The sequence below is a fragment of the Sarcophilus harrisii genome, chromosome 2, assembly GCF_902635505.1.
Source record: "Sarcophilus harrisii chromosome 2, mSarHar1.11, whole genome shotgun sequence".
Classification (NCBI taxonomy): domain Eukaryota; kingdom Metazoa; phylum Chordata; class Mammalia; order Dasyuromorphia; family Dasyuridae; genus Sarcophilus; species Sarcophilus harrisii.
In genome coordinates, this window is record NC_045427.1 from 639524706 (window position 1) to 639539115 (window position 14410).

A 14410-nucleotide genomic window follows, 5' to 3' on the forward strand; every position below is an offset into this window, starting at 1 on the left:
GTATTCTAAATACATTAGAATTTCTGACAAAAGTCAGGCATGTTTTATTTATCATGAATCCACATAGTTTTGCACATATAAAGATGAACTTAAAACTAACATGTTTTGGTAACTTTAACATGGCATAGCTGCCTCTCTGAATCAGTTGCTCCAGATGATCCCGACCTTTGGAAATGTTCAGACCAAAGTGGTGGCTCCCAATGACAGCAAGCAGATGGACCCAAGTGGGGTCTGAGGGGAGAGTGGGCTGCTAAGCAAAGGACAAAAGTGTCCAGTTCTTTATTCGGAACTTTTTTTTTTTTTTTTTTTTTTTTTTTTGCTGATGTCATTGTTAACTGGTTACAACAGCAAGAGTAACAAATGGCAAAAGCCACTTAAATGGTAAAAGCCACTTAATGGGAGATTTTTGGCCATTGAGAGTTTCATCCTGCTCCTTATGTAGTGGTCACCTTTGAAAGACTAGAAATATGTTTGGCCTGACTTCATTTGTAGGATGGATATCACAGTGCATAACTTTCTCAGTACATGGAAAAGGAGAATTTGTGGGAAAGGGAGCTAATCTTGACAGAAAGTGGCAGTTGCCTTAATAAGTTTATGAATATATATTTTTCTCAATTGATCTTAAAGGCAGTTTACTGTTATGTAATGACTAATATTTTATTATTTTATAAATTTGTCAGTGTCATGAACTCCCCTATTTAGGGTCAGGCTGTCAAAATTATGGGGTTTTTTTTAATGGTCATAAGAATTTGAAATTACCATATCCCTTTACCAAAATTGCCACATTCTACACTGTCCACATGGATTTGAATGTTAGGAAAATAATTAAATGACAGCAATGAGTCATTTTCTTTAAATCTTCTCAGTAAGTGAGGTTGATAAATATCATACTAACCCAAAGCTTTGGGAAATAATTTGGCTTTGTAAGAAATTTTTATTGAATTCTATCGGCAGGATATCTGTGCCATAAATGGCATGACATTGGGCCCATGCTTTGCCTCAGCCCGACTCTTAACTCCTGGAACATTTTACCTGATTTGGTGAAATGGTTGGCAGCAGGCTGGATGGATAGGCGGCAGCAGGCTGGATGGATAGGCGACAGCCATTTCTGTGGCTGTTTCCACGTCAGTGTCGCTGCTGATTTGAAATCACATTTAGCTTTGGCAACCCCCACAGCCACTTCGTTGACCTCCCCTCAGCTGCGGAAGTGGGGAGAGGAATAATTGGAGATCAAGTGGAAACAGCTGTAGATCTGGTGTCAGCAGAGACTAGAATTGGATCCTGAGTTTTTCCCTCTTATCTCCCTAGGCCTCAGTCTCCTTATCTGCAAAATAAAGTGTTGAACTGGACAGATATCACAGTTTCATTTCAGCTCTAAATTCATAGTGTATTTGAACTCCAAACGAAATGGGGCAGGGGGGAGGGGGAGATCAAGGGGAAGACGCTGTCATCACAAAGGAAGTGGAAGGTTCATATGTCCGATAAGCATTGTCATTGAGGCATGCCATTTACTTCATTCATCTTTTATTTTCACTGTTTTGGGGAACTTGTAGAAATGTGAGAAATGCATCCAAAACCTTTAGGAAGCCAGCTTTAGTGTTGATGGAACATTTTGGATCCTTTTTTTGTGCACTCCAAGATAAACAGAGTAATTATCAAACCATGTTTGAAAATAAAAGTAGAAATTGTGTTGTTTTCTAGATAAAGAGCTGTATGCTTGGATGAAATGTGTCAAGGGACAGCCTCATGATCACAAACACTTGATGCCAACCCAGATCATCCCAGGCTCTGGTAAGAAATAAACCTCAACTGGTTAGAACTAGAATCTGTTCTTACAGTTATATGTTAATTTTGTGGCAGAATAGAATGGAGAGCTCAGTGTAGTGAATATTAACTTCCTAGTATTTGCAAAAGACCAGGGAAGACCCAGGTTTAGCTAAGAGACAATTAAAGTCTGTCAGCAAGATGAGAGTTGGATTTAGGTCATCATGACACCTCTGTGCTTAAGGAAGATGGAAACAAAGTTTTTAGTGAAGTTCAAAGAAGTTGGGTGGTCATTTCCAATCAGAAGCATCACCGCTTCCTTAGATCCACAGCCCTAGCCATTTATTATTCCTTGATCTGAATCTGAGCTGAGAATCTGGAACTGAGGTTCAAGAAATCCTAAGAAATACCTAGAGCAGGCCTCGGCAAGGGCTAGGCCAGGAAAAAAGTGTCGAGGTGTTAAGAAATCCACTTTACCTGGAGCACAGAGGGCCACGTTGGGCAGTGTGGTAGGAGATAAGACTGCCAGGGAAATCCTCTAAGTTTTGACTTAGGGGAAACAAGAAGAGGTGATGCCAGATCTTGGTGAAAAAGGAAAATATGTCTGAAAAGGGATATCAAAACCAGGTTGGAGGGAGAAAAGCAAAACAGTGAAGACCATTGGGATGCTTTGAAGGTCATAGCAGTGGGAATAAAAGGGGGAGGCATCAAAGTCACCACCCAAGTTCTAAACGTGGTGTTCAGGGTTGAAGGGTTGTAACAGGGGCAGAAGGAAGAACCACTTTGGGAAGTGTCAGAGAGGAGATGATTGAGCCGGGAAAAACTGTGACTCTTAAGGCTGTTATATAGCTTGTACTCTGCGCAGTCTTGGAATGTCCCCCCTCCCATTGCACAACAGGAAAGACCTAATACAAAGAGATGGGGGTCCAGATCTTAATAGAAAAAGTAGTTGTTAGAGTAGTCCTTATAGTCTTAAGAATCGGTAGTAATTCTTTTCTTTTATTACTGCTTTATTTTAAAGTTTTAACAGATCTTCTAGATGCGATGCACAATCTTAGAGAAAAATTTGATAATCCATCTCTTTGCCATTGTACAAACAAACCGAATATACAAGTTGGGAGACTTCCTGCGGTGAATGGGGTGTCTCAGGTGAGTCAGAAGTCTTTAATTTTTAAAATTCATTTTTTAGATGAGTCAGCTTTATAACTTTCAAACCCATATACATGACAATGTTTTGTTGATTTGTGTTGCATAAATTTATACATAAGAAAATGTAACCACTAATGTTGAACTTCTTTGGAGAATTGGAGATGAATTATTTCTACAATTAATAATTCTTTCCTATAGGTTCTGCAGAATGTCCTTACTCACAGTAACAAAATTTCTCTGTGCCCACCTGAGACTCAGCAGCTGGATTCCCCTCAAAAGTCTGAGGCTACTGGAAATACTAGCCCTGAGAGTGATGTAAGCACCGACAGCAAGTTAACTCCTCCCGAATCTCAGTCCCCACTCCATTGGTTAGCCGATCTGGCTGAACAGAAAGCCAGAGAAGAAAAGGAAGGTAATGACGTTGGGGGATGGGGGCAGGGAGGGGAGGAGAGGTAGGGCTGGGCATTTCACATTCTAGAGTAATCTTCATGTCTTTTATTAACATAGTTTTGAATTTCAGTGTATTTCCTACTTCCTTATGCTATGACGTCATCCTCTGGTGGCATCTGCCCTCAAGACTCACTTGTATTTGAGTATGCTGGAAGGGCCACCAGTGGATTGCATCCATAACACCCACCCCACTTAGCTGTAGTGGCCTTCATTTGTCACAGGTACAAATTCTCCTGAATGTCTGACTTGTTGAGAATCTGTCTGTGTTTAGACTGTTTGCTTTCCAGGGAGTAAAAATACTAGTGTTAACAGTATGCTAATCCCCATCTAGAAAGTGAGGGCTGCTGATGTTAGTGGCACTTAAACATTGTGTTGTAGTCACATGAAAAAGCTTACAAGATGTTTGGTTTCAGAAAACAAAGAATCTTCCCTTGGAAAACCTATGAATGAAGAACAAGATCAAGATAACTCTGATTCTCCTGACGGCACAAGCTCTCTTGCTGTGTCCCAGAATAACGAACAAGGATCCACCTTACGAGACTTGCTGACCACAACCGCAGGCAAGCTACGCGTCGGCTCCACAGATGCAGGCATTGCCTTTGCTCCCGTGTATTCCACAGCCGCCCCGGTGAGTTTGTTGCACATTACTTGGTGTTGTTCAGAGCCTTAGAAATTGAATTATACTGGGTATTTTTGTAAGTAAAGGGATTCTCTCACAGCGTCTCCATAAATAATCATGAAACTAAATTACCAAACTTTAAACATAATTCCTTTGTTGTATTGTGCATTGTAATTTATTAACTTAAGAAACTTTGAAACTGCATTTTGTAGAATCTTCCAATTAATGAATTAGTGTCAAAAGTTCCTTTTTAATTATGTGCCCAAAAAAAGATGCAAAATTATAGTACAGCTTTTAATTACCTAATTGATAGTACTTACTAATTATTATTGATATATTTTAAAATATTTCTTTTCTCTCAAGAATGGAACATTTTAAAGAAAATGCTTTGATGTAAGTTGTGCTTTTTTTTTTCCTTTTTAAATCAACAGAGCGCCAAAAGTGGAAGGACTGTGCCAAACATTCTCGATGACATTATTGCTTCAGTTGTAGAAAATAAGATCCCACCAAATAAAGTCTCAAATACCGAAGAAGGAAAAGAAGGAGAAGCAGAAGAAACCGGAGAAGCAGAAGAAACTGGAGAAGCAGAAGCAGCAGAAACAGCAGGAGAAGCAGGTGAAGGAGAAGCAAAACCAGAAGCAGCAGGAGAAGGAGAAGAAACAAGAGATGCAGGAGAAGGAGAAGAAGCAGAAGCAGCAGCAGAAGGAGAAGCCACACAAGCAGCACAAGCAACACAAGCAGCACAAGCAGCAGAAACAACAGAAGCAGTAGAAGTACCAGAAGAAACGGAAGAAGCAGAAGAAGCGGAAGTAGAAGAAGTAGAAGAAGTAGAAGAAACTGAAGAAGCAGAAGGAGAAGAAGCGGAAGGAGAAGAAGTGGAAGAGGAGGGTGCTGAAGACAACCAAACAATTGTCCTAGATGAGGGGGATCTGTTGTCTGAGGATGTGCCACATTCGTGGATGTGTGAGAAGCAAGTCTTGTGGCTCCAAGATCACAAGAATAATGATAATTGGAAACTTTTCAAACTATGCTGGAAACAAGGCCAGGTAAGTGGTTTTAGCAAGGCAAACACTTCCCCAAAAAGCTGCTTTGTGAATATAGCTTGGTCTGTGTTCGGGTGTTAGACAGTCTTGCCCGGTGGGTTCGGATTCATTGGGGTCTATCAATGAGAAAGTATCAATGAGAACACTCAATTGTTGTTTGTGTCCATGTTTTTTTATTCCTCTGTTAGACAGTAAACTGTTCTTTGAGGTCAGATATCATGTTGTCTCTGCCCCACAGACCCCAGATTGTGGCAGAGTGGGGCTTGGGTAGCTCAGTGCCGCTTTTGACATGTGCCAAGACAGGTCATAGTGGAGAGTTCCACTGAAGAAGGGAAATGACAAATCACTCTAGTGTCTTTGCCAAGTATGCCTGTGGGACAATAAGATGATAGACAAAATGACCCTAAGTGCCCTTCTGACACTAACCCTACCCATAACACCCTCAAAATTTGCACCTCTTACTCTATGAAGGAAAGATGAAAAGGTTTTCTTAAATGAGCAATGCAAAGAAGTAGAAGAAAATAGAATGGTAAAGACAGGTCATTTTTCAAGAAAAAAAGACAGTAAAGGAAAGTTTTGTGCAAAAAATGAGAACAGTAAAATGACAGGTACTTAAGAAAAGCAGAAGAGAGTAAGAGGTGACAACACACAAAAGAATTGTACAAGAAAAATCTTAACATCACCAGTAACCACAGTGATGTGGTACCATTCTAGAACCAGACATCCTGGAGAGCAAAGTCAAATGAGCCTTAGGAACCATTGCTGACATGAAGGTGGTTAGAGGAGAGTAGTATTTGCACTAAGCTTTTTTAAAACAGTAAAAGGCGATCCTATTAAAGCACTGCACTTGCTGCACTGGCAAATCGACTCCTGAAAAAGATCGGTTTCTATTCCCATCCTAACAAAGGGCGATGCCATGGAACATCCAGATTCATTTCTCATGCCGGTCAGGTTAGGCTTAAGATTCTGCTAGCCAGGCTTTAGTGATAGGCAACGATGGAATTACTGGAAGAACAGGCTGGTTTTTGGAGAGGTAGGGGAACTGGGTATAAAATTGCCAGCATTTGACAGATTATGTGTTTTGTTTAACTTTCTTCAATTACACTACAAAGACTACAACTGAAGTAGTGATGTCATCAAGAAATGTTTGCCACAATTCTTCCCCTTTTGCCATTCTATTGATTAAAATAATCACGAAGAGAATTCAGTTAAATAATTCATTTCTAGGTTTAGTCTCCCTTGCTCTGTGGTAGCATAATTAAATGAGGTTTCCTTTTTGAGATATGTTTCATGAGTAATCTACTCTAAAAGTTGCATAACTTGTGGAGAGTCACATCTAATTTGACTGTTCAGTCAAATCCACTCTCCATGACCCTGGGGTTTTCTTGGCAAAAGCACAGGAGGAGTTTATTTCCTTCTCCATGTCATTTTTTATAAATGAGAAACAGAGGCAAACAGGTAAGTGTTTGCCCAGTCACATAACTACAGAACATCCAGAGCCAGATTGGAGCTCTTGAAGATGAGTTTTCCCGATTCCAAGCCCAGCGCTCTATAGATACTTTACCTGGACAATTACCAGATTCAGATGCTAAATATTCAAGTAGGTTTGTTTTCTTAACTTAAAAATTAGGATGTCTTGTCTTTGTGTGAGTATTCTCTCCCTCCTTTTCATAGTCTTCCTGAGAAGGAGGAAGATGTGGAGATGAGGATTTTGGCTCATTTCACATAGGGAAAAGCTAGATTTAGGGCAAGAGGACACCACCAACTGCTACTTGCTTCTCTTGCTTTCCTCTCTCACAACACCGTGTGTTTATTTTATATGTACTTATATACACAATTGTCTTCCACTACAGAATAAAAGGTCTTTAAGGGCCAGGCAATGGTTCGTTTTTGTGCTTATATCTCTAGTAGCTAGTCCAGTCCCTGATTAGGTGCTTAGTAAATATTTGTCACTTAACTAACTGATTAAGTTTGAATATTCCAGACCACTAAAATTTGACACTCTGGATCTTTATGTTATTACAATACACCCTTGTGGTTATGTATGGAGGTTAAAAGTTTTCACATTATCCAATTACAGTTAATATTCATCTTATTAAATGCCTTCTCTTTACTTTGGGCTTTTTTTAGGTACTAGGGCAGACCCTATTATTATTATTATTATTATATTATTATTCTTCCCCTTAGGTGACACATAAACATTTTTAGAAAAGGTGAGAAAGATAAGAAACTGGACCTACTTTCTCAATTTTAGACTTCTTTGGCAGATACCCTTGGAAAATACGAGTAAAAAAATAACCAGCAATTGTAATTAGAATTTAATTATGAATTGTGTGTTTGGGATTATGTTTTAAATTCTTCTTGATTCTAACCTCCTCTCCCCCCCCTTTTTTTTTTTGTTAACAAGGCTGTAGTGGTTTCTGGTATTCACAAGAAAATGAACATCGGCCTGTGGAAAGCAGAGTCGATTAGTCTTGCTTTTGGAAACCACCATGCCGATCTCCTGAATTGCAAAGACAGCGTTACTTCAAATTCCAACGTTAAGGAATTCTGGGATGGTTTTGAAGACATTTCAAGTATGTGATTTCTCTGTTATTTTGTTGTTGAATATATCTTCGGAAGTGAAAGTTTGCTAATTAGTGATATTTCTAGAAGGCAATTAAATTTTGACAGCATACAGATTGAAACAGTGTTGTCTATAAAATGAGGACTTGGGAGGTTTGAGTTCTAATCCTGAATACATCTTTAGTTATGTCATCTGTTAAAGAAATCCTTTAAGTACTCTGTCCCAGATTCATTTGGGGGTGATACTAAAAGCATTTCTTCAGTCAAATGAAGTAATAAAAGCAAAATATTTTGGAAAGTAAAAAAGTCACTCTACAAACATGTAGTATAATTGTTTAAAATAAATAAAAGGCTTCAAGAAATCCTCCCAAGGAGAATTTTATAGAATTATGGAATCATAAGAATAAGAATCAGAGAATCATTCCTTATGCTTTAGCCTCACAGAGAAGTGGCATCCTGACACTCAGTTAAGGAATTGTGAATTCTTAACATGCAATAATCAGAATAAAACTTTTGAATGATCTCTCTTTTCTTCCTTCCTCTACATTGTTTAAAAAGAATAAGGCAATTCATTTTCTTTTTGATGATCATTGTATTTACAGAACGTCAGAAAATGAAAAATGGAGAAACAGTTGTTTTAAAACTCAAAGACTGCCCTTCAGGAGAAGACTTCAAAGCTATGATGCCGGCAAGGTATTATGGCAGATAAAACTTGTTGTTTATTAGTGGTACCACGGGGAATTGACTCCCAGGTATAGGATAAATCCCCGCTACTCGGGCATTAAGGAAAGAGGCAACTCCTATAAGGAAAAGGCTCAGCCGCCTTAGCCTCAGCTCAAACAAAGGGGATCTTTGGGTTTGGGGTTTGGATTTAGAACCCAATGGAGTTCCTGCTCCTGGGAGCCCCCAAGGGAGCAAGCCTTGTGTTTTTGTTTGTTCTGCTGCCTTATTGTGTTTTTCTGAGACCATGAGGGGAGGGGGCTGGCGCGGGTGGGGACAGTTTAAAAATCCAGTTGGTCTGATTCTGGGTAGGAAATCATCCAGGAAAGTTGTCTCTGATTCCTTTTCCTGCTCCCTCTGGAATTTATCACTCACATTGTCCTCAGACTCGGTTAAAGTCAAGGGAAAACTTTGACTATCGCCTGATGTTGCAAACATCTCGTGCCTTCTTGGCTCCTGGGGCTTATTGTGGAAGTTGGATGAGATATAAGGTTGAAAGCACTTGAAAAATTTTAACTTCCCAAACAAATTTCAAATATTATAACATTCCAGGTATGATGATCTGTTTAAAAGCCTGCCGTTACCAGAATATTGTAATCCTGGAGGAAAATTCAATTTGGCCTCCCATTTGCCAGGATTTTTTGTTCGTCCAGACCTAGGACCCAGGTTGTGCAGTGCATATGGTGAGTAGCCCTCACTGCTGGCAAAAAAACCATGGAACTTTTTGCACAGACACATGGCTGAATGCTCTGGTGATTTCCATTTAATGATAGGACATTAAAAATGATTTTGTGTCTTTTACAGCCTTTCAGAACTTCTCTTAGTATTACCCTCTTCTCTCTCTCTCTCTCTCTCTCTCTCTCTCTCTCTCTCTCTCTCTCTCCCCTCTCCCCTTCCCCCCCCCCCTTTTTTGTGGTATTCGTCATTAGCTCAGTATCAAAGTTTGAAAACAAGGACTTGCCTTGTGAGCTTTCTCCATGCTTAGGAATTTGTTTCTTTTATAACCTGTTAAGAAAAATTACTTTACTGCTACAAATAATGTAGTATGACCAAATAAAAGGAAAGAAAAGCCCATTGGAAGAATTGTAAAATAATAATTAAAAACCCCTTTTCAAATGTTCACATTTGAACCTTTTATGAATTTGTGAATTTGAACCTTTTGTTTTATGGCGTGTTCTTTTAAGTTGAATTAATTTGACCCAACGCAGAAATAATTTAGTCACTGTGAATTTGAGCTGGGGGGGGGGGGGGGGGGGGGTTGTATATTAATACATAACAAGAGGTATAAAAATTAATTGCAAATATTCAGGACAATTCAAATATTATTCTAAACACAGGTGTGGCTGCTGCTAAAGATCATGACATTGGAACAACAAATCTTCATGTCGAAGTTTCTGATGTTGTCAACATTCTAGTTTATGTTGGCGTAGCCAAAGGAAATGGAGTCATCTCAAAATCCGGTACGGAGACCTTCCTTGAAAATTCAACTTGAGGTTTTTCTGGCTAATTATTGAATAACCATCCACGTAATTACTTGTTGTGCCTGACATCTTCCGGGCTTTAACATGTGTTGAAAATACTTTGATCTCATTTGGTCCTGATAGTTAATGCTAGATTTTTGGCTAAAAAAGAGAGGAAAGATTCAGGTTGATAAATTGTGGGAGAATAGTGGGGTTTGTTGTGACATTTGTGCATGTTGGAACAATTTTTTTGTTTTGTTTTGTTTTTTGCTGAGGCAATGGGGTTAAGTGACTTGCCCAGGATCACACAGCCAGAATTTTTGAGACCAGATTTGAACTCGGGTCTTCCTGACTTCAGGGCTGGTTCTCTGTCCACTGCACCACCTAGCAGACATGTGTGCATGACTGGCAGCTGAGTTGCCAGAGATATTCTGGAAGGGGGAGGGAGGATGTAGTTGAAGAGGCGCAGTGGTCTTCAGAAGAGGTGGGGGAGCAAATGGGGGGGAGGTATGTGGAGTAAATAGAACATATGGGGGAGGTAGAACTTTGAGCAAGTCCATCTCATTATTGGAGTTTAGTAAAGAAAAGTGAATCGCTGGGGGTGTTAGGGATGTTCTTGTCTCGTATTTAGAATTTTTTAAAATAACAAACAAAACATTAATCATTTGATAAAAATAACAAAGTATTTGATTAAAATCCCTACACCTATATTTAACACAAAATGTTCATCTTCATGTGATGAGTAGGTTTGTTTCTAACATTAAGTTTCTCAAAATATACATTATCAATGGCAATGTTCCCATTCATTCTTTCAGCCACTAAGCAAGATCAGATTTCTCTTTATAACAGTTACAGTAACAAACTCCATTTCTTAGGAGTCTGTAACTATTACTGAATATACTAAAACATTATTAGTTTTTAAACTCAAACCCTTGTTTCAGTGTATTTTCATAAGACAAGTCTATTAATTGTATCTTAACTCAGAGAAAAACAAAATATATGTTATCCACAGCAGGGGAGTTCTTTTTCTATTCCTCTGTTGAAATATGTAGGTTCCCAAAGAGTAACAAAAATTAATTTTGTAGGAGTAAGAAGCAGGTTTTTCCTTCTATTTCATTTGTAGGGTTTATGTTAGTTTAAATAAACTATCATCTGCAGTTCTTTTTCACATCTCTTGTGAGTCAGATATTAATTTGGGGGCCTTTTACTGATTTAGTTAGAGAGAGATTTTCAGAAACATCCACCAAATAACACAGAGGAATATTTTGATACAAAAAGAATTCTCCCATTACTCTCAAAGCTGTTCTGATTGAGCTTCCTTCTCACCTTAATTTCTGTTCTTTTCTATGCACTTAGTTATTGTAAATTTTTTTCCATTAACAAACATTTTCTTTTTTTTTAACCTCCCACACATACCAAGATTTTAAAAAAACAACCAAACCTTTTAACAGGTATGTATAGTCAAGCAAATTTACACATTGACTGTGTCCAGAAACATGTCTTGAGTCCATGATCCCTTGGACAGACTTGGGTAACTTGTTATAGGTAGCTTCTTATATCTTCCAGCCTCTGGACTTATGAATGGGAGTATTGTATTGATCGAAACTCTTTTAAGTCTTTTGAAGTTGTTTGTTTTTGTTATTATATGTATTGTTCTCTTGGTTCTACTTACCTCACTCTGTATCTGTTCATACAAGCTTTCTCAGGTGTCTCTGAAACCATCTCATCTTTTTTTCTTATGGCACGGCGTTGTTCCCTTTATCTTTGTAGACCGTCATTTATCGCGCTCTTAGCCAGCTGATGAGCACCCCCTTAGTTTCCAGGTATTTGCCCCCATAAAAAGAGCTACTATGAAACTGTGTACTTGTGGTTCCTCTTCTTCCTTTTTGGGGTACAGGCCTGATAGTGGTAGAAATAGGTCAAAGAGCAGTTTACTAACTTGGGGCACAGTTCCCAAGGGTTTTCACAAGAATTTTGTGAGTTGTTTATTTTTTCTTTTTCTTGTAATTATCCAATTTACAACAAATTGGAGCTCTTCACTGTTTCTGAATACTCTGGTGAAGCATGAGACGAATCCAAATTGTACAAGGGATTATAGTTTGTACTTGTTCTTATATGTAATCCTGCATTTAATCCATACATTCCATCATTTCACTCTCCAATCAGGTTGGAAAGTTCTTGAGTTGGAGCTCTTTTCTGTTTTTCTGTCGTGTGGTGCATGTAATAACTATTGGTTCAGTGTTGGCTGCTTGAAGGAATAGAATATTAGTGGCCTTGAGGTTTGTAGGTGTTGATGATCCCTGTCTCAGAACTCACTGGAGACTTTTTCTTATCAGGGGTTCTGCCAGGGTAGATGAAGGATGATTTTCATTTACCCCATAGGGGCTTGATCGAGAATCATTTATCATTCTTAATGGATGAGGGGGAAAGATTCTGCTGTGTTGTTTCCAAGTTCATGTTTTTAGAAGAATAGAGTCTAGAGAGTATTAGGAGAAATAGCCCGACGATGTAACTCCATCACTTAAAGGGATTGGTTAAGGAAAGAACACTTAGAAACGACTTCTGTCAGCAGATGTTTGAAGGCTCGGATCTGTCCCAGTATGAGGAAAATTCTAGAGATTGTCTGATGGAGCCTGGATCACCCCTTGTCAGGCAGCAGCAGGGACTCTTGGGCAGCCGTCCGCCTCGGCTTTCTTTCACCTGTCCCAGCCAAGCCCATGTAGCCGCCTCCTCTCTGTGGGTGCCTGCCTGGACCCTGCTGCGGGGAGGGGGGCCTGCCAGCCTCCACTCTGTCCCCAACCCCCCTCCATCACCACTGGGCTGCCAAAAGACCATCGTCAGGTGTGGCTCTGGCCCTGTCTCCTTCTACTGTGCAGCCTCCGGTGTTCTCAGATCAAAAGTAAGAGGCCCTTGGGAGCTCTTTCTAGCCCTCACTGCCCAGCCCTCTCCTGCTGACCAGGACCTTAGAATTGCTCCCCCCCCCCCTTGGTTTCACTTCCCGGCTTCCCTAAGTCTGGGCTCAGATCTTATATGAAAGCGTCTTCCACGCAGCTTCATTTTTTGCTGGCATTTGCAATGGGAGTCTAGATGTTTGCTTTTTTAAAATTGTTTTAACTTTTCAAGGATCCAAGCCATGAATTTTCCTGAAATACTAAGTCCTTGTTGCCAGAAATCCCTTTCTCCTTCTGTGGGGTGTTCATTTGTCCTCTTTCCCAGTGCAAACCCTGCTGCTAGCCTCCCACACTCCAAAGTCCCTCTGGATTGAGTGTGAGGAAACCAAGGCTCTTGTCCTCAACTCTCCCATTGCCCCAAGTGACTCCTCATCAGGGGCTTGGACTGGAACTGCTTTGCCATGCTCAAATTCCTCATAGCAATGTCCATCACCTGGCTTAACAAAGGAAATCAAATTAACTGCATCTGTTGCTCTATTCCTTAAAAGGCAAAATGTCCATGTTTTACTTTATCCATTGAGCACTTCAGATGGGCCATTTTCCTTCCCCTGAATCATCCTCAGGAAGTCACTTTAGGAGCACATCTTGTCTCGTGTCATATACGGCTCTGTACATTTAAAACTTGTCTCAATCATCTCATGGGACAGGAGAGATCCCTTTGAAATGATGCATCGTCAAACTGGCTTGTTAAGTATCGCCAACTTTGCTTATTGACAGCATCTAATTACCACCGGGGGAAATGGCTCACCAACATGTGCTCTGTGTGTGCACTTTAAAGATGTGTCCATTTATTGATTTGACTTCTGGCCGTCTGCCTGCCTGCCAGCCTCTCCCTCTCCCCCTCACTCTTCATTTCCAAGGATTCCTGATCTGGGGTTTGTGGACTTTTTTAATGCATATGCACAGACGTGTGATTATGCGCACACACATACACGTAGGTGACTATCTCAGTGTCATTGGTTTCCTGTGTAATCCTGTGCATTTTATTTTGTTCATTTAATCACATTCAGAGGAGAGCAGTGACATCACTTATTCCAGAGCACACAAAAAGGGCAAACAGTTGCTGCTCAAGGGAACCTTCATTTAAGCTTTTTTCAATTGCTCCATATTCTTTCCAAGATAATTTATCACAGAGAGATTATTTCACCTTTTTTTTTTTAATAAAGATAAAAATATTAAAGACTAATTGTTGAAAATGTCAGACAAGTAATTCTGGGCTGGAATCAGGAAGACCCAGTTTCAGATTTGCCCTTGGATACTAGCTGTGTGATCCCACATCAGTCATTTAACCTGTCTGCCTCCAGTGCCCCATCTGTCTAATACAAGCGAATAGTAAATAACACCTGCCTTGCAGGGTTGTGAGGATCAAATGAGATGCTTTAAGGGCTTTACAAATCTTACAAAACTAGTCATCGATGCTGATGGCGATCACTGCCTATTACTGCATCATCTCAGTGTTCAAAATGTCAAGACTTTTTTGAGGGAAACCAGCTTATCAAACACATTGAAGATAATGAAGCGGAGAGAAGTCACTGACATTCTGTGAGTTTGAGCTTCCACATTTTACATTCAGACGCATCAAACGAGGCCCCAGCTCGGCTCTCTGTGTGGCCTTCCAAGATGCCCTCCCTGCCGTATGAAGTAAGAGACCGGGTCGCGTTCACCGTCACTATTAGTGAATGTGGCCCT

At 39.9% G+C, this 14410-nt stretch overlaps 1 protein-coding gene across 1 annotated transcript in view; it reads left to right on the forward strand.

Annotated features, from left to right (window-relative positions):
* The window catches only part of JMJD1C (jumonji domain containing 1C), a 39576-nt gene that overhangs the window by 19215 nt on the left and 5951 nt on the right, over nt 1-14410 (forward strand). The window contains exons 11-19 of the mRNA XM_031956894.1: nt 1702-1791; nt 2786-2913; nt 3112-3325; nt 3777-3991; nt 4414-5028; nt 7433-7601; nt 8193-8283; nt 8863-8993; nt 9648-9770. Of these exons, the coding sequence (XP_031812754.1) occupies nt 1702-1791; nt 2786-2913; nt 3112-3325; nt 3777-3991; nt 4414-5028; nt 7433-7601; nt 8193-8283; nt 8863-8993; nt 9648-9770 (1776 nt within the window). The remainder of the gene's footprint in view (nt 1-1701; nt 1792-2785; nt 2914-3111; nt 3326-3776; nt 3992-4413; nt 5029-7432; nt 7602-8192; nt 8284-8862; nt 8994-9647; nt 9771-14410) is intronic.